General features: G+C 39.3%; 1 protein-coding gene across 3 annotated transcripts in view; it reads right to left on the reverse strand.

Moving 5' to 3' along the window:
- Positions 1 to 20,526, reverse strand: part of LOC138840241 (vascular endothelial growth factor receptor kdr-like) — a 176,562-nt gene that overhangs the window by 80,995 nt on the left and 75,041 nt on the right. For all 3 annotated transcript variants that reach the window (XM_070040193.1, XM_070040194.1, XM_070040196.1), the window contains 4 exons: positions 19,495 to 19,672; positions 14,516 to 14,633; positions 12,208 to 12,380; positions 3,658 to 3,808 (listed from right to left, as the gene is read on the reverse strand). In XM_070040193.1, coding sequence (XP_069896294.1) covers positions 3,658 to 3,808; positions 12,208 to 12,380; positions 14,516 to 14,633; positions 19,495 to 19,672 — 620 coding nt within the window. The remainder of the gene's footprint in view (positions 1 to 3,657; positions 3,809 to 12,207; positions 12,381 to 14,515; positions 14,634 to 19,494; positions 19,673 to 20,526) is intronic.

A 20,526-nucleotide genomic window follows, 5' to 3' on the forward strand; every position in this document is an offset into this window, starting at 1 on the left:
TTGTTACAAATGAAGGAAACCATGAAGCCTATGTTTCTTTGGGTCTGGCTTCCTTTGCTTAATATAATTTTTTCCAAATCTTTCCATTTCCTTACAAATGAGGGCAATGTCACTCTTTCTGATGGAGGCATAGAATTCCATTGTGCATATATACCATATTTGCTTGATTCATTCATCCACTGAGGGACATCTGGGTTGATTACATATCTTAGCTATGGTAAATAATACTGTAATGAACATGCTTGTGCTGGTAGCTTTAGTGTGGCCTTGTTTGTGGTTATTTGGGTAAATGCTCAGGAGTGGGATTGCTGGATCATAGGGAGCTCTATGTTTAGTCTTTTGAGGAACCACCATACTTCTTTCTAGAGTGGTTGAATGAGTATAGTAGCATTGCCTTTTGAACACATTCCCAACATCATCTGTTAATACTTTTCTTGATAATGGCCATTCTAACTGGGGTGAGGTGGCATCTCAATGTTGTTTTGATTTGCATTTCTTTTATGGCCAGAGATGTTGAATATTTCTTCATGTGTCTATTGACCATTCCTATTTCTTCTTCAGAGAAGTCTCTCTTTAAGTCTTTAGCTCACTTATTGATGGAGTTGTTGTTTCTTTGAGGATTTGTTTTGGGAGGGTTTAATTTTTTTGAGCTATAAGTATATTTTAGTTATGATGCGCTTGTCTGTTGTATAGCTAGTTAACATTGTCTCCCAATCTGTGGGCTTTCTATTTATCTTGCTAGCTATGTTCTTTGCTGTATAGAAACCCTGTAGTTTAATACAATTCCTTTATCCAACTTTTCTTTGAGTTGTTTTGTTTCTGGATCTTTATTGAGAAAGTTTTGATCTGTGCCAAGGAGCCCTAGTATTTCACTCTCCCTTCCTGTAATATTTTAAAGGTATCTGTTCTTACATTGAGGTCTTTGATCAATTTGGAATTTATTCTGGTTCAGGGTGATATATAAGGATCTAACTTCAGTTTTCTACACATGCTTAGCCAATTCTGCCCACACCATTTGTTGAAGAGGTTGTCTTTCTTCCATCCTGTGTTTTTGGCTCCCTTATCAAAGATCAGGTGGCCATAGATCTGTGGGTTCATTCTTGGGTCTTCAATTCTATTCCATTGGTCCTCAGGCCTGTTCATGTGCCAGAATCAAGCTGTTTTTATAACTATGACTTTATAATATAGTTTGGAGTTTGGTATTGATATTCCTCCAGCACTCTTCTTCCTGCTAAGTATTGTTTTTGCTATTTGGGGGTCTTCTATAATTTCATATGAATTTTTTGGATTTTGATGTGTATTGCATTGAATTTGTAGATTGCTTTTAGCAGTTTGGCATTTTCATGATGTTAATCCTCCCAATCTAGGAGCATGGGAGGTTTTGAAAAGGTCCTAAGCAGAGATGTTAGAAGAACGAAGAGATCCATGCAACTGATGGCCATTGACCTTAAGATCAGTATTTTTCTTATTTAGAACAGACCCTTGTATCTAGATGATATACAGTCTGTGATTCTCCTTACTGTTACCTCTTCCCAATTAAATTTTTCCTTTCTGAATCTTAAAGACAAACAGGTCTGGGCACTGTTGATTAGCTAAAATCTGTTTGAAGAGAGATTCTAGATGAAATGATAGGAATAAGAAACTTAGTAAACTTGGGATTCATATCCAAGCACTGTTGGCTTTATGCCTTCTGAAAATTACTTTAATTTCTGAACATGTTTCCTCATTAAAAATGGAACTAGTATTAGATTACTCAGGTGCTTTTTCAGAAAAATAAATAAGACTTTAATTTTACATGAATGAGCCTGACAGAAACTGGTATTGCTCTTGAAATACAGTAACTATGTTCTAAGAAACTGTGTAACTAGGGCTGGGAAGGTGGCTCAGTGGTAGAGCGCTTGCCTTGCATGCATGAGGCCCTGGGTTCCATTCCTCAGCACCACATAAGCAAAAAGAAAAAAGCCGGAAGTGGCACTGTGGCTCAAGTGGTAGAGCGCTAGCCTTGAGCTGAAGAGTTGAGGGACAGCACCCAGGCCCAGAGTTCAGGCCCAACGACCGGACCCCCCCACCCCCCCCCCACAAAAAAAAGAAAAAAAGAAAAAAAAGAAATGGTGTAAATATGTACTAAGAAACTATTTCTTTAGTAAAAATTTTGGTAGGAGAGACATTTTGTAGGAAATGTTTCCAGCACATAGAAAGGTATAAAAACTATGCAATTGGCATCATTTTAGCTGAATTACTGAATGCCAGTGAAGAAAAGAAATAGGACAAACCTGAAAGTAAGTGGACAGAACCACTGTTACAACATCCAGGATGCCTTTTCTAATGCCTAAGGAGAGGAGATAAGGATGTGTCCATTCCTAAAGGATACATCTATTGTGTATCCCGTGGACAACTGAATGGAGTTGGCTTCTCTGGAAGTCAGCTAGGCAGCAGTGGGAGACAACACTAAATTCCCCTACTACCGGAAAATGAGAGCTTGCTCTAATGGCTGAATTTCCTAAATTTCTCCCTGAATGGGCGAGCATTTACTAGGAATCCCCCATTCAGAATTCAATAGCCCTAGATGATTCTCACTAATCCATGGCTATCTGCTCAGAACTCTCTTTCAGCACAGTATAGCAATCAATGAGTTAACCAAGTTAACTTCCTGGAAAGTAAATACATCAACCTTTAGACAAAAACTGAAACCTAAATAGGTTATCCACACCATTCCAAAGTTACTAGAAGGCATAGAATTTCTCTACAGGCTGGCCTGTAGAGAGAATTTTGTGACAGGTAGTAGGTAAGCAGTGAAATTCTATCAAACTCTACTCTGGAATTTAGGCAATTTATTTAGCCTAGCTGAATTTCCTTATTCCTTTCTCTGATTTTTATAGTAGACACTTCCACCTACTTGTTTTAAAGATGATGGTGGCATTCAATTTAAAATAGACCAAGAATCTAATATGCTTCAGGCATGTATGGTACTGGAACTTTAAAAAACAGAAGTTCAAATGAGCTAACACTCAGGAAAACATTGACATATCTCCATTGACTCTACGTTCTATGACCATCATTTTTCCCCTTAGTTTCTAGATCTCTATTTGTTACTGGGGAAGAGGTATCCCTCTGTTCCATCCTATGCAAGGATCACTGATCTAAAGATACTATTCTCTTATAGATTTTGACAAACATGGTTACTATTCTAATCAGACATATCATGAAAGCAATTTTTTAACCAATGAGACATGTCCACATTTCAAGCCCATTACTGAAACTTTTCTGTACAATGACATACTTGGAAATTTTCCTTGTTCTATTCTACTCCAAATTAAATCCTATTAAATTCTATTCCCCAAATTAAATTATATTCTTCTCCAACCTAAACCTAAATTTCCCTGGCCCAATAATCATAACAACTATTATTTCTTGGTGATAACAATTCTTAGAATTATTCTAAGAAGTGAGTTTGGAAGTAAGGAAACAGCAGAGTTGGGGGTATAGAAGTTTGTGGAGCCTCTTATCTTCCTGGGCCCCATTCAAAGACTAACTGCAGAGCCTGTCAGATGATAGACAGTCTTCTGATAAGATCTTGGACTTGCTGGTTCCTCACAGAAGTCTGCAAATGAAGGAAATCTGCATCATGATAAATTACTAAGCCTGCAAATAACTTACAACTCATCCACCTGGCTGCAGGGTTCCCAGGCCCATAAGAAGGAAGGTGTAGGAAGACCACTTGCAGTACAATGAAGAATTTTCTCACTGCCCAGGAACACTGGCTGAATGTTCTTTAAATCTGTCTCCTTCTCATAGATTTTAGGTTTTTCTAGAAAAGAGGGGATTAACATTGTAGAGATTAACATCCTACATAAAGGAAAATAAAGGAAAGGTATCATAGTGTTTAAAATAAAATTTTCGTAAAATTTTGCATCCATTTATAAACATGTGCTGTTCCAAGACTCCTATGAACTCTCTTCTGTCTTCACCCTAGAAATTGCCAAGGAATTTCCCATTCACCTATGATATCTCCATGACCTACCAATGTAATGGGTTTGGATCTGAAATGACCCACAAAAAACGACATGTTGAATGCTTAGTTTAGTCACCAATGAAGCAATGTTCAGAACCAAGGTTTGGGAAATGTGACTGGTTCATGAAGGCTTTGATCTCATCAAAGGATAATTAATTAACAGGTTTGTAATTTGTTGAGCCATTAGGAAGTAATGGAAACAGGTGGTAGAAATCTGATTAAATGTAAGTATTTTGAGACTGTGTCCTTGGAGGCTTGTCCAAATCCTCTGACAGAGGATCGGACACATCCATCCCAGGAAACCATGCAGAGGCAGGCAGGCACAGAAGAAAGATTATTATAAGGTTTATTCGAGGAGCCATACTTCCCCCAAGAGGGAGCACATGGCCTCTGTCATCATCCAGGTAGCAGCAGGGTCTGGGGGATAGGAAGTGAGGTAGATGGCAGTTCAGGTGGGTCTGGGCAGAGAGAGGGAGGGGCCAGCTGTATGGCAAGAACTCCAGGAATGGGAGGGAGCCCAGGTCTGGGTGGAGCTGAGGACTGAAGGTGAGCACAATACTAACACTCTGCCCTACCCATTTCTACTCCAATGATTTGGGATGTTGTCTGTTGTTGTTGATGATGTTGTTGTTGTTTCTGTGGCTGTGTATGTATGCTTTAACTCATGGCCTGGGCACTGTCACTGAGCTCTTTTGCTCAAGGCTAGCACTCTACCACTTGAGCCACAGCTCCACTTCCAGCATTTTTTTTAGTTAATTAGAGATAAGAGTCTCATGTACTTTTCTTTTGGGTCTGGCTTTGAACTGTGATCCTCAGATCTCAACCTGCTCAGTAGCTAGGATTACAGATGTGAGCCCCTGGCACCCAGAAGAAATTTTTTTATCCCAGTCACAGTCTTCTACTATGGTCTAATACCTCACTACAGAACAAGGAAAAAATGGAGTTAGCTGCCCATGGACTGTTAACCAATGTCCTTTGTCATTTTAAGTTGTTTGTCTCAGGTGTTTTGTCACAGTAATGAAAAGCTGAGTAACACTAACAACTAATAGATACCTGACTCAGCAGGGAGAATCTAATAGTAGTACCTGTACTGAGACAGAATAACTTAAGGAAAATGAGGCCAGATGAAGGCAACTCAGAAATATGGTATTTAGAAAAACAGATTGCTTCAATAGGATGATGTCAATAGGATGAGAGTCAATAGGATGTATTCCTTCCTGAGGGATGCGTTTCTCAAACAATAATTAACATTTGTCTGACAGAATGTATGCATTCCTGGGAAAAATGCTTCCTCAAAATTTAAGCAACCTCCTTCCCAAAATGCAGATAGAAGGTCTCCTTCCTTATATCAAGGAAAAAGATCTGCTTTATGATGGGAAATTACCTGGAAGAAATGTCCCCCAACATCCAGATATAGAGCAAAGGTAAAACATCTGTCTTTGCATAACTTCGAAGCCAGACCCCCTGCTTTTAAATATCTCTAACAGCCAAAGAGCTGTGAGCTGTGTGTGTATCTCCCCCCCCCCCATATACCCTCCCGCCTGTGAGAACACCACATTATGTTGGAATGTGCCTCTCTGTCTGCTTGCCTGCTGTGTACTTACTCAATAATCTCACCAAATTTTCTTACCATCCTGACTTGTCCATAAATTCTATTCTGTGATCAAAGTCAAGGGCCCTAAGTGAAGAGTTCCTACATTTAAAGGGAAACTGCACTAACCCTTACCTGCATTCTGTAACAAATATACGCTGGGCAACTAGGAATGGCACCAAATGGCTTTGTGGGACCAAACTGTGGCTGGCACTGGGTTGGATAGGATGCTGTTCTATAGATTTTCCCTGGATGCAGGCAGATGGGTCCCAACTTTAACAAAGCCGGCAAATTTACCACAACATATAGGTGGACTAGGTCTGTTTTCCTCTGGTATGATCACCTGGCCTCTGCCCTCATTCCATCTATTAGCCTGGGGGATGTTTACGGCATATGGAATCCTTTAACAAACACATCCAGCAAGTCTTCAATGATACTGCCAAAAGAATCTCTCTTTGTTAAATTCAGAGGTGAAAATGATGAGACAAGTTTTAGACATCCGTACTGCAGCCCCAGGAGGAACCTGAACAATTATAAAAGCTGAGTGTTGTGTGTATATTTCAGACAACTCAAAAAAAATGTCTCCTCAGACCTTCAAGACAGTCAAGGATCCTAAGTGAAGAGTTCCTACAATTAAAAGGAAACTTCACTAACCCTCACCTGCCTGCATCTAGTGATAGTACTATGGTCTGACTTAACTAGTCAACATATGTGCTATGCTTGTTGTAAAATATTTTTTTTTGATCGGTCGTGGGGTTGAACTCTGGGCCTGGGCATTGTCCCTTAGTGATTCAGCTCAAAGCTAGAGCTCTACTACTTGAGCCACAGCACCACTTCCAACTTTTTCTGCTTATGTGGTACTAAGGAATCAAACCCAGGGCCTCATGCATGCAAGGTAAGCACTCTACCACTAAGCCACCTCCTCAGCCTGTTGTGAAATATATTTAATACCACTTCAAGTTACAGTCCAGTAAGTACAACAGAACTCTTTGAGGCCAAATGAATTCCAAAGTTCCAAATGACAAGACCTATGGATTTCAAAATATTCTTTTAGACTGCAATTTTAATAAAAGCAAGGCTGAGGGCTGGAAGTGGCTGGAAGTGGCGCTGTGGCTCAAGTGGTGGTAGAGTGCTAGACTTGAGCTGAAGAGCTGAGGGACAGTACCCAGGCTCAGAGTTCAGGCCCCACAACCGGACCCAAAAAAAAAAAATAAAAGCAAGGCTGAAAATCAAATTCACTACTCTAACCTGGGCACAATTCATTTCTCAACTTATATGTTGAACTTAATTACAAGAAGACATTGTATTTTCTATTTTCAACAATAACATTTATTGTTTGGATGTGCACTTAAGAAAACCAACAAGAGAGAAGATGTGAAACCACAGCTATTTAGCACTTCCTGCATTACCACAAGTCTAAAGTAAAACTTCAGATGCCTGGCTGCAAGGAGTGGTAGCTGGCATGGAAAGACAAAGAAAGGAACAGTAAACAGACATTTAGAAACTGGTGAAAATCCAGATATATTAAACCCTATGTTTATGCTTTTATTTTGTATTTATTTTACTATCATTAAGTATTGTACAAAGAGGTTTCAATTCAAAACTTTAGATTTATAAAGCAAACAAAAGAATAACACATAACACTAAGAAAAAACATTAAGGAAGGTAGAGAATCTCAAGGGGATTGCAAGCAAAAGAAAAAAGGAAGCCTTCTATGGAATATCCTGTGGTACACAAGCTGAGAGTTCTAGCTTGGTATCAGCCTGATACCAGTAATCCTAGTTACTCAGAAGGCTGAAATCTGAGGATCTTGGATCCAAGGCAGCTGGGGCAAGAATATCCATGAGGCTCTTATCTCCAATTAACCACTAAAAGAATAGAAGTGGAAGTGTGGCTTGAGTGGTAGAGCACTAGCCTTGAGTGAAAAGGCTGAGACAGAATTCAGGCCCCAAAATCATGCCCCAGTACTGGCATAAAAAGAGACTAGAGCTCTGCATCTTGTACAGCAAGCAAACACCAGAAGGAGACCCTGCACATCTTAACTCATAGTGCCCATGGAGGAACAACAACTAAGGAGAGATCTTAAAGACAAAGTCTCACCTGGGGAGGGCAGAAATTCCTGCATTTCTGTAACCCAAAACCCAAAAGGCTTAACCTTCCCTCATTGCAAAACAAGTGACTACACTGATAATCAATGTGGACACAGAAACTAGGTAATGTAGACTCAGATTCATAAACACAGAAATAGTTTCCAGAATCAAGAGACAACCCATGGAATAGAAGGAAATTTTTGCCCACTATTCAGTGGATAAAGGATTAATATCCAGATTCTAGTAAGAGTTCAAAAAAAAAAAAAATCAGCCAACCTCCAGTAGCTCATCCTTGTATTCGTAGTTATTCAGGAGGCTGAGATCTGAGGATTACAGTTTGAAACCAACCTAAGCAGAAGAGTCTTCTTATCTCCAATCAACAACCAAAAAAGCCAGAAGTAGAACTGTGGCTCAAGTGGCAGGGTGCCTGCCTTGAGCAAAGGAACTCAGAGAAAGCTCTCAGACTGACAGAGTTCAAGCCCCAGGATGAGGATCACAAAAACAAAAACAAGAACAAAAACAAGAACAGAAACAAAAACCACTCTTTAACATTTAGTTTCTGCCTTTCAAGTTCACATAAATAGGTATTGTTTTATGTTCTCAAGATAGAACTATCCTAGAACAAAAGGTGTCCAAGGTTATATGTTATATACTATTATAACTACCATAATGCCTCTTCTTGGGGGAAGAGAAAGACTAGGTTTGGAAACCTCTGAATTAGAAGTAGGGCAAATCTCTCTCTCTCTCTCTCTCTCTCTCTCTCTCTCTCTCTCTCTCTCTCTCTCTCTCTCTCTCTCTCTCTCTCTCTCTCTTTCCCCTCTCTCTCTCTCTTTCCCTTCTCCCTCCCCCCTCAGTCGTGGGTCTTGAACTCTGGGCCTGGGCACTGTTCTTCAGCTCTTCAGCTCAAGGCAAGTGCTCTACCACTTGAGCCACAGTGCCACTTTCAGTTTTCTAGTGGTTTATTGGACATAAATGTCTCACAGACTTTCTTGCCCAGCTGGCTTTGAACCGCACTCCTCAGATCTCAGCCTCCTGATTAGCTAGGATTACAGGCATGAGCCACCAGTGCCCGGCTGGGCAAATATCTCTCTGAGGATACCTCTCCTCACTCTATCACATTCCACTTAGTTAACTTACCAATTTATCAGCCCTGAATTGTCATTAGGGAAGTGCAAGTATGGACTGATAGAGATCCTTTAATCTGTAGTTTGGCCTTGGGAAGGCTACTGAGTGTACTTCAGGAAATGTCATGACAACCAGCTGATCAGAATTTTTTGTATGGTACTCAAATTTGAACTCAGGGTTATGCACTTGCTAGCCAGATGCTATGCCACTTAGCCACACTCATGACCCCAGAAAATATTTTAATGTTAGAAGGCTTTTCAAGTGGAATCTGACTCTGAGGAGTACCAAAACAGAAGAATATGAGACAATCTTCTCTGCAGACTCCTCAAGAAGTATATCCCTAACTTTCTAGGAGGGAGTAATGCTAATCCTGTCTCCTCCCTTTCTCCTTACTTCTGTTTTCCCATAAAATAGGGACACATATCCCAGATATGACTCCCAAGTGATTACAAAGAAATCTAAAGCCATGAAGTAGCCTGGTTGTTCCTGTGATAAGTAGGGCAGTCAGAGAAACAGATACAGGCCCTTCTTCATAGAGCTGCAAATTGTGCAATTACTTTGCTTCTTCAATTGTGTATGTGGAGTTAACTAATAGTGGATGCTGCAGCTATTGAGAAAAGCACATTTCCCCCTCAATCCTACCAATTCATCTCCAACAGTGCAAGCCTCTGATATCATAGGAAAGCACAAAACTAACCCAAATGTGCTCCTTTCTGGTTCATATCTTCTCATGAGACACTGAAACTGAAAAAAATGGTCACAGTTCTATCCAGGCTTAATACTTTCATAATTGTAACACCCCCTCATTCATCACCTTTACTCTGTGTGTGTGTGTGTGTGTGTATGTATAAAAACACTGAAGAAAGTGTCCATCAAAAGAACTACAGAAGCTGGGCGCTGGTGGCTCACGCCTGTAATCCTAGCTACTCAGGAGGCTGAGATCTGAGGATCGTGGTTCAAAGCCAGCCCGGGCAGGAGAGACCGTGAGACTCCTATCTCCAATAAACCACCAGAAAACCAGAAGTGGCGCTGTAGCTCAAGTGGTAGAGCGCTCTCCTTGAGCTGAAGAGCTGAGGGACAGCGCCCAGGCCCAGAGTTCAAGCCCCACGACCGACAAAAAAAAAAAAAAAAAAAAAAAAGAACTACAGAAAAGAAGCATAAAGAAGTTTAGGACTTTGTCTCTTAACTACACTTTTGCAATTATAAATTTGGTACATACTTATAATTGTCCCCATATTTCTTCTCTCCATACTACTAACAGGGAAAATGACCGGCCATTCAAAGACTGTTTCCCATCCATAGCAATAAGCATCAGCCCTGTGATTAAATTTGGGGATATGTAAAACTTCCATGTCACAAACGATAAAATGTAGACCTTCCTTCCTCATTTGGTGGTAAATTGCTGAGATGGTATGTATGAGAACAATTTCAAAGCAACAAAAAGCCCTGGCTCCTTAACTTTATATTGTTTACATGAAGGTGGTTATGTGAGCAAGAAGTAAACTTCTCTCATTTAAATCATTATAATTTGGAATCTATAAAACAGTGCCTTATCTATAATTTAACCAAAACAAAAATCACTTAAGTTTGGCTGTTTTACAGCATTTTATATGAGATCTTGAAGAAGTTATTTTCTTACTTCCTGCTTCAGTTTTCTCATCTTTGAAATGAGCAGTATAGGAGGGTAGAATATTATTCAGCCATAAAGAATGAAATATCCTTTACAGATAAATGCCTATAATTTGATGTTATCACTTAGTTCCTTTTATTAGTCTAAATTAATTATATTTATATAATATACATAAAATATCTTTTGATAAATTTAGTCCTCTAATGGCTCCTTCTTTCCTTCTTCCTTCCTTCCTTCCTTCCTTCCTTCCTTCCTTCCTTCCTTCCTTCCTTCCTTCCTTCCATTTTTTTTTGTGCTGGTACTGGAGTTTGAACTCAAGACCTGGCATGGTCCTTGAGCTTATTTTTTTTGGGGGGGGGGGGTCCGGTCGTGGGGCCTGAACTCTGGGCCTGGGCACTGTTCCTCAGCTCTTCAGCTCAAGGCTAGCACTCTACCACTTGATCCACAGCGCCACTTCCGGCTTTTTTCTTATGTGTTGCTGAGGAATGGAACCCAGGGCCTCAAGCATGCAAGGCAAGTGCTCTACCACTGAGCCACTTTCCCAGCCCGGTCTTTGAGCTTTTGTGCTCAAGTATAGTGCTCTACCACTTTAAGCCACAACACCATTTCTGGCAGCTAGGTATGAGCTACTGACACCTGGCCAATGGCTCTCTTAACCACACTCCTATGCATAAACAGTTTTAGTGCATCTCATGATGTTATTTTCATAAGTATGTATAATGTACCTCAATTATATTCACCACTTCTCCCTCTCCTTTGCCAATCTTTAATCTTAATGGCTTATCCCAAAGAACCATCTTGTATAATTCCTCCTTTTTTTTTTTTTTTTTTTTGTTCCAGTCGTGGGGCCTGACCTCTGGGCCTGGGTGCTGTCCCTCAGCTCTTTAGCTCAAGGCTAGCGCTCTACCACTTTGAGCCACAGCACCACTTCCGGCTTTTCTCTTTTTGCATATGTGGTGCTGAGGAATCGAACCCAGGGCCTCATGCATGCAAGGCAAGCACTCTACCACTGAGCCACCTTCCCAGCCCCCTCCTTTTAAAGTTACACAATATGATTTTTTTTTCGGGATTTGACACACGAATGAAAACATGTTTATATGAGCTTGGCTGCATTACTTTCAAGGGAAACTACCAAAAATGACTCCAAATGAACAATGGACAACAGTGTGATCCTCTCCTTCAAGTCCCATTCAATGTAAAAAAATAGGGGGGAGGGGCACTCAGAAGGAGTTTAGGTTTTCCACACCTCACATTACATTTTTTTTCAAAAAAAATGAGACCAATTACATCTCTATCATGTAAAGAGATGGATAATTAACTCATCAGAATTCTAAGTGCTTTCAGCATAAGAGGTTAGGCAAACTCTAGGTAACCAAGATGCGCTTCCAAAAGTCCCACTTCACCAGGTACCAATGTCTGTAATCCTAGCTACTCAAGAGGCTGAAATATGAGGACCATAGTTTGAAGCCAGTATAGGCAGGAAAGACTGTGAGATTCTTTTTTCCAGTTAAACACAAAAAAAGCTGCAATTGAAAGTGTGGCTCAAATGGTAGAGTTGCCAGCCTTAAGCAAAAGAGCTATGGAATAGTACCCAGGTTCTGAGTTCAAGCCCCAGTACTGGCACAAAGGAAAAAAAAATATTTCTATTTTTCTATGGCTAAGATAACTCCTATCAGATTCCTGCTTTAAATCCCTTTTCTAATAATGTCAAGAAAGGAACCCAGAACTGTTGTACAGATTTCAAATCCTCCAGACTCACCATTAACAATTAGTTGTATGGTAAGATTTTTATACAGGCCATGTTTGGTGTTGCTCAGAGCAAAAGTGTAGTTCCCAGCATGTCCCACGTTCACTTCCAGGATTGTGAATCTGTATTGAAGAGGGTCATATTGGAAGGTATGGTTTTCTGGGAGTGGCTTTCCATCTTTGAACCTATGAGGTATGGGAGAGGAATGATTAATATATGATGCTGTCTGCTGAAACATCTAACCTTTTACCCAGAGAACATTTTACTTATGCTTCCTCATGAAAAGCAGTGGAATCTTTTACATGAAATTGCCTGGCAGAAGCCCCTTAGTACAGTCACATTGAAAGCAAACTGTTCTCTCTCTCTTCTTTTCCTTAATGTTTAAAAATTTTGGAAAGTATCTTTTTCTTTTTCCCTCTTTCATTCACACTTTCTCTCCTCCTTCCCTCTATCCCTTCCTCCTTCCCTTCCTCTCTCCCCGTCCTCCCCCTTCTACTTCCTTACTTTCCATCCATTCTTTTACCCTATAAAATCAGATTTTTCTCCATGCCATTCTTTTGAAATTTCCTCCTCTTTGTTTACCAATAATACTTTAATTATCAAACTACTAACCTTCTCTTAGCATTCATGATGATCAGATCTAGGGTATTTGACCTCAGACACCAATTCCTCCTCTCTTAGCTTCTGGAAACTGTTCTAAGCATTATTTCTCTTTTCACTGACTTGTTGTTTCCCTTTTAGTCTCCTTTAAGTTTTTTTTAATCAAACACTTAAAAAATATGGCAGACATATAGGATACAAAACAAGGGAGATTTGGACATGTACTTACAGACAGTGCTAAGATGTACTTTTATCAATTAATAGTAGTGCATAACAAATGTGTGCAACTATGAATGTCCAAACACATAAATGTTACTCTGGATCTTGCCTTTGAACTCTGATATCTTTGCTTCAGTATATTCAGTTACTCCCACATGATGACTCCCAAGGTCACAGTTCCAGCACCTCATTCTAGACCCTATTTCCAAATGTTCATGAACATCTCTGAGTGAGCTCATCTTGGAGTTCTTTTCTCATTCCTCCCACACCAGCTTTTTTCATCCCAATGAAGCCAAGATTGTTAACAGAATGATCACACTTACACTTCACCAAATTTCAAGTGATAAAATACCTCAGATCATTGGGAATAATTCCTACATCTAACTGGATCCTAAATCCTGAGAATGTTATGTCTATAATGTTTCCCCAGCCCATTCTTTATTATATTCCCATTACTTCCAGCTTGTTCATGCCACCGTAGGTCTCTAAAAAGCTATTATCATAAATTTCAACAACAGCAGCATTTCCTCCAGTCTTTCTCTGTTACCATTCTACACACATAAGACCACATTCATCCTTCTAAAGCTCACTTCAAATCAATTATTCCACACTATATAACCTATATACTGGCTTTTGAACTTGAAGCCTCAAGCTTGCAACCACCTGAACCATGCCTCCACCCTTGTTGTTTTAGTTTTTTTTTTTAACAGAATCTTGAGTTTCTGCTCCAGCTGACTTAGAATTCAATCCTCTTATTGATACTTTCTGAATAGCTAGAATTACAGGCACATGCTACCACATTCAGGTTTTTAATGGTTCATATGAGACCTTCTGCACTTTTTCCCTGGGTGGCCTTAGAACTACAATCTTTGTAATCTCTGCTTCCTTGAATAGGTAGGATTACACTGTGCTGAGCTCTCCAGAACTTTTGATAGTGTTTCATTCCCTACTGAAATAAGCAATAATGACAAATGAAATAATATTATTTTATTTAATCCTCAGGAAAATTTTGCAGGTCAAGAAACTGAACTTAAGAGGGTTTAAGCAACATTCTGGGTAACTTACAGAATCAAATTAAAATACATGGCTATCTATTTTAAAATGTTGTAACTTCTTACCCTAGTGTTCAAGGACCTCTACTGGTCTGGGAAAGACAATCTTTAAGAGTCCTTCAAAATATAAGACTGATAAAGCCTATCTTTAATGACCTTAGCTATCTATCAAGATTTATTATCTATTCTCTTTTCTGAGAGGAAAACTCCTTTTCCCCAGGAATGATGAAGGAAAGAAAGATAATATAATGAAAGAAACCTTGAGAAAGCAGAAAAAAAGAACTAATTTCTGAGAGTACAGGCACCTTGAGGGTAGAATTAGGATTATTTGTGAGCCTCCATGCCCAAGACAGGGTCTCTGCTGTAAGGGTATGAATAAAGAGTAAATTGTAAAGGTGAAAGTTAACAGACTCAGCAACAGTGAATCCCAGGAAAGGAGGCTCACTTACCAGGTGACATTGGGCTGAGGAAAAGCATCCACCCTTACTCCTATTTTAAACATTCTTTGTCCAGCTGTGACTTCATAAATGCGGCTTCTCTTGTAGCTCACATTGAGGAATGGTTTCTCTGAAATCACAGCAGGAATGGAGTCAGAGCAAGAAAATAAAACTGAATGCTAATTTTGGCCTAAGTAAAGAGTCATGTGTCATTTTTGCCAATTTTCTGTGTGCTTTAGGACAAGTCACTTCACATCTCTAGGCTTCATTTTTATCATGTATAATATGAAGGATATTGCAACGGACCAGCTTGGCCCGAGCACTGGAACCGACGGGACAGGGATCTTGGGATAGGTAGGCAAGGAGTCTGCGAAGTGACAAACAGACACAGACTCAAAAGAGTTGCATCTGAGTATATCTTTATTGAGGAGAATTAACATTTTTATACAGTGTGTGATTGTGACATAGATTCTTTGTTTATTTAAGCACATAATCAATTTTTAAGAAAAGTAAAGCATTGGTGGATTACATGAAAATTGATGACTATCCCACCAACTGCTTAAGCTAAGGGGTGCGAAACAAGTCTAGCATATTGTTTAATAGAATGCGTCATCTATTCAGCCTTTTCATGTTTAATAATTAAACCTAAGACAGGGCTGTACTTATATTGTACTCTTTTTATTTTTTTCATATATTTTCAAGTCCCTTTGAAACCATCCTAAAAACCACTCCCAGGTTAAGTCAGGCATTTTCCGTTTTTTATAATTTTAATCCCAATATTTGTTCACATAAATTTCTAATTGTTATTTTAAACTATCTTATTGTTGTTTTAATAATAAACACCATAATGGTCTAGATCTACCTAATCTTTGTATAGAATTTAATGAGTTCCAAAATACCCTTTTTCCTTTTACATTAATCCATCTATTTTCATCTGGTCGGTTCAAGAAATGTGATGTCACTAACTTTATATTTTGTGGGAAACCACCATCTATTCCCTATAACGTAAGCTTGAGTAAACTTAATCATAACTGTTTGGGGAAACTTTCTTTTCCTTTTATTATCAGGGGTCCCTTTTTCTAGAACTCTCTGAGCTTCTGGGATAACTCCTAGCTTAGTTTAATTCATTAACTCTGCCTGTTGTAACATATCTGGAAATTTTAAGTTTCTATATTTACTATGAGTGAGCCGCAAAACTGCTTGTGAAGTTGTAGGAGTTTCTGGAGGCAGCGTCACATCAGATGATAGATTGATTGGGGCATTGCCCACATTTAATCTTTGGTCTTAGTCTTTATTATTTAGAGAGGCCGTCTCTATTGGACTGGAAAGAAGCAACATGCTCTGTTCGCGGATCAATAGAAAAATAGCCAAAACAAGAATAAAGACAATGAATATACAGCCAAGAAGAATATAGTAAGAATAAAGGTAGAGGCTATAAAGGTACAGCCAAGTATATGGGAAGCCTTGAACCAACACCCCCTTCCTGCAGGCATGCTTCCTTGAAGCTCTTTGTCTAACACGATCTCTCACGCAGACTCTGCAGGAGGTGGGGTGGCAGGATATCCCTTGCTTATTTATTTATTTATTTATTGGTCATTTGTGGGTCTTGAACTCTGGTCCTGGGCGCTGTCCCTGTGCTCTTCAGCTCAAGGCTAGTGCTCTGCCACTTGAGCCACAGCACCACTTCTGGTTTTCTGGTGATTAATTGGAGATAAGAGTCTAATGGACTTTCTTGCCTGGGCTGGCCTTGAACCGAGATCCTCAGATCTCAGCCTCCTGAGTAGCTAGGAATACAGGCGTGAGCCACCGGTGCCCAGCTTCCCTTGCTTATTTTGCCAATATTAGTGTTACTACAAACTGAATACCAGAATTAAGTATACTTCAGTTTAACCTAATTATCTTGCATTCATGTTGTTCTTTTTTGGGTGTCAGTCCTGAGGCTTGAACTCAAGTATACTTCAGTTTAACCTAATTATCTTGTACTCATGTTGTTCTTTTGTGTGTGTATGTGTGTGTCAGTCCTGAGGCTTGAACTCAGGGACTAGGCACTGTCCCTGATCTTCTTTTGCTCAAAGCTAGTGCTACTTGGACCACAGCTCCACTCCTGGCTTTTTAATAGTTTATTGGAGATAAGAGTCTCACAGACTTTCCTGGCCAACCTGGTTTTGAACCACAATTCTTAGAACTCAGCCGCCTGAGTGGCTAGGAATACAACACCCGCAAAGTTGTTCTTTTCTTGTGAACACACACACACACACACACACACACACACACACACACACATACCACGCGCGCGCGCGCGTCTTATACTCAAATACAAACAATAATATCCATATTTATCTTAGCACACTTTTAGAGGTAGACAGTATTCTGGGGAATACATATACAAATATAAAAACTCATTTCAAGTATGCGTAAAAGCCCTAGCCTATTGAGCCTGAGAGATGAAACTCAATGGTCCAGTATGTATTTAGCATTCACAAAGCCTTGGCTTCAAGTCTCAGCAGCCATGTACTTCCAAATCCCAAGGAGTAAAATTTTAATTGACAGAAGCTATTGTTAGTCAGGCACTGGTGGCTCATGCCTGTAATCCTAGTTACTCAGGAGGCTGATATCTGAGAATCACAGTTCAAATCCAGCCTGGTCAGGAAAGTCTGTGAGACTTTTATCTCCAATTAACCACACACACAAAAAAAACAAAAACAAAACAAAAAACAGAAATGGTGCTGTGGCTCAAAGTAGTAGAGGGCTAGCCTTGAGCAAAAGAGCTCAGGGATAGCTCCCAGGCCCTGAGTTCAAGCCCAATGACCGACCTCCCCACACACACCAAAAGCTATTGTTTTTCCATGTGAACTTTTCAGAAAAGGTGGCACTATTTACATATTAGGCATACCAATTCTTTGCTGCACAATATTGTCTTACATTTTACAAGATGTTTATAATCCTTTATCTCATTAATACCAGTCATTTTCACAAAGTAAAAAATATACCCCTCATATATTCCCAATGCATTCAACTACTGTCCAGTTGAGAATCACCCATTTAAACTATTCAAAATGATTGTATTCCTTGCCAGGTGATTATTTAAACTGGGCAAGAATTATATTTCTGATAAATAAAACATGAGGAGAAGTTCACTAAGGGACTTCTGGGAAAAGTTGCCCAATGTTTAAAAATGAACAAAAAAGTCACAAGAATTCCAGTTTTCCCTGCCTTGAGACACTATCAATGTCATATAGCATGTCATAGAACTTTGGCAACATGCTGAGCACTTTGAAGATACTGACAAAATGGAGTAAAATAATGAGAAGAATTTAGCTTTCAGAGGAAACGGGTGATCCACTAAGTCAATGAACTCTGGAGCTGTTCATCTCGACTATTATGTATGGTAAGTGTTTTGACCATTTAAGCTATATTTAATCAGGTAGCTTTCAGCTAAAGCCAGCTCAATTGATACTGAAGAGACATGGAATCAGGAGGTTGAGAAAACTAAAAAATGTTAGTTCATAAACTCAGCTGGAGAGCATTTAACTGAACTGAAGGTAGTAAAAAAAATTTTTTATAAAGAATAAAACCAAAGCATGGCATTGGTGGCTCCCACCTGTAATCCTAGCTACTCAGGAGGCTGAGATCTGAGGATTGCATTTCAAAGCCATCCTGGTCAGGAAAACCAGTGAGACTCTTATCTCCAATTAACCACCAAAAATGCTGGAAGTGGAGATGTGCTGCCAGTGGCTGAGCGGTAGCCTTAAGCACAAAAGTTCAGGGACAGCACCCAGGCCCTAAAAAAGCAAAAGAAAAAAAAGAAAGAAACCTGGATTCTGGCACCAGTGGCCCATGCCTGTAATCCTAGCTTCTCAGAAGTCTGAGATCTGAGGATCATGATTTGAAGTCAGCAAACTCAGCTACAACCAACCAGAAAAAAACTTGGAAGTGGAGATGTGGCTCAAGTGGAATAGTACCAGCCTTGAGAGTGAAAAAGCCAAGTAAGAATGCAAGGCCCTGAGTTCAGACACCCGTACCCACACACAAAAAAGAATAAACCCAGAATGTTTGTATATTTGTAATATTTATGTATGGATTAATATTAGTATTTTTTAACTTTTATTGTAAAGGTGGTGTACAGAGAAGTTAGTTACATAAGTCAGGTATTGAGTACACTTCTTTTTGAACAATGTTACCACCTTCTCCCTCATTTTCTTCCAGTCTTTTCCCTCCCAACCTCCCTCTCCCCTGATAATAACATTTGTAAGTGAAGTGTTTTTTGTTTCTTTGTTGGGGTGCTGAGGCTTGAACCAAAAGCTTTGTAAATGCTGAACACATGGTATATAATTCAGATAGACCACTAGGCTTAATAGGTGAGCACTTTCATACATACTTAAACTGAGTTTTTGCATTCATGTATATATTCATGAATATAGTCTATATAATTGTGCCAAGAAGAATTATGTCTATTATTGTGTACCTTGGAGGATGTATGTATGGGTGATATACAAATATCTTTATAAGAAAAGACTTACATGAATACAAAGTTATTTAGTTAAATTAATTATACCTAGTTCTCTCTACTATACTCTCATTACAAAGGGGCACCCTCCAACATCATATTATACATGATAAAAATGAAGCCTAGAGAGGTAAAGAGACTTGTCCAAAAAGCACAAAGAAACTGGCAAAGAAGTCTCAGAACTCTTCATTATTTATTTAGGCCAAAATACTTATGAGTTGCATCACCTTAACTCTCTGAATTATATAGCCAAAAAAGAAAGGTATGAGAGCTATATCACAATGTTTCCCAGTATGAAATCCATATGTCAAGGTAAAAGGACAAATAGGCTTTAAATCCTGACACATTGGGTACCAAGTGGTAGATAGCCTAACACTGGGAGATAAATGTAGGAGTGCCTGAATGATTCACTATGAAAAGGGGAGAAAAGTAAACAATTCACAAGATGACTCAAAAAAAGAGTGAAGAATAAGAAATTACATACTGTATATAGTGATGGTGATGTTGGCTTGTAGGGCAGTGTTGTTGTCTTCTCTGCATATGTACAAACCCTTGTCTTCCATGGTTACATTCCATATGGTCAAATTACTATAGCTTTTGTACACAGTGGAACCTTGGTACAAGTTCCTTTTAACTTCGCAACACCTGGGGGTTTTCTTAGACTGAGGGGGTAAGATGAGAGAATAGAAATTCAATGAGATCATTGACAAGTTACACATTATTAACATATCTCAAGGCTCAAAAAAGAAGCCCAAAAGTCAACTGGAGTGGCTGGTATTGAGACAGATGAAGGGAAAAATGATGGAAGGGGTAACACTGATTAAGATGTATCTTACTTATAAATTGACATGTTGAGGGCTGGGAAGGTGGATCAGTGCTAGAGCGCTTGCCTTGCATGCTCGAGGCCCTGGGTTCGATTCCTCAGCACCACATAAGCAAAAAGAAAAAAGCCAGAAGTGGTGCTGTGGCTCAAGTGGTAGAGTGCTAGCCTTGAGCTGAAGAGCTGAGGGACAGCACCCAGGCCCAGAGATCAGGCCCTACAACCGGACCCCCCAAAAAAATAAATAAATAAATTGACATGTTGAAATAAAATCTTTTTGTGTAACTAATTGAAGATAATTTTTAAATGAAACAAAAAATAGTTCTTTAAAAAGCCCAACAAATATGAAGCCCAACAAATAAATATGAACAAGTGAACTTATGCCTGCATTTTTTTTTCTTTTTCCCCCCACTAAGACTCAGGCCAGGTTACCTTTTTAATATTTATTTGTGGGGTAATGTAATAGTCTCTGTGCTTGAAAACATGTATTTAAATTGAGATTTTGTAAGTTGCAGCACTCACCTTCTATCTAAAATAGTCTTATCGATCTGAAGATGTTAAAATTGAATTATGCCTGCATTTTTAATAAACCACGTATGTAACAAATGAATTACAATATGACATGGTTCCTGAAAAGCAGCTGTAATTTTTAGTATTGTTGATCTGCTAGCACTTAGGCTGGTTCTTGACCTAGAT

This window comes from Dipodomys merriami, unplaced genomic scaffold, assembly GCF_024711535.1.
Source record: "Dipodomys merriami isolate MVZ:Mamm:240054 unplaced genomic scaffold, mDipMer1.0.p SCAF_3, whole genome shotgun sequence".
Lineage (NCBI taxonomy): Eukaryota > Metazoa > Chordata > Mammalia > Rodentia > Heteromyidae > Dipodomys > Dipodomys merriami.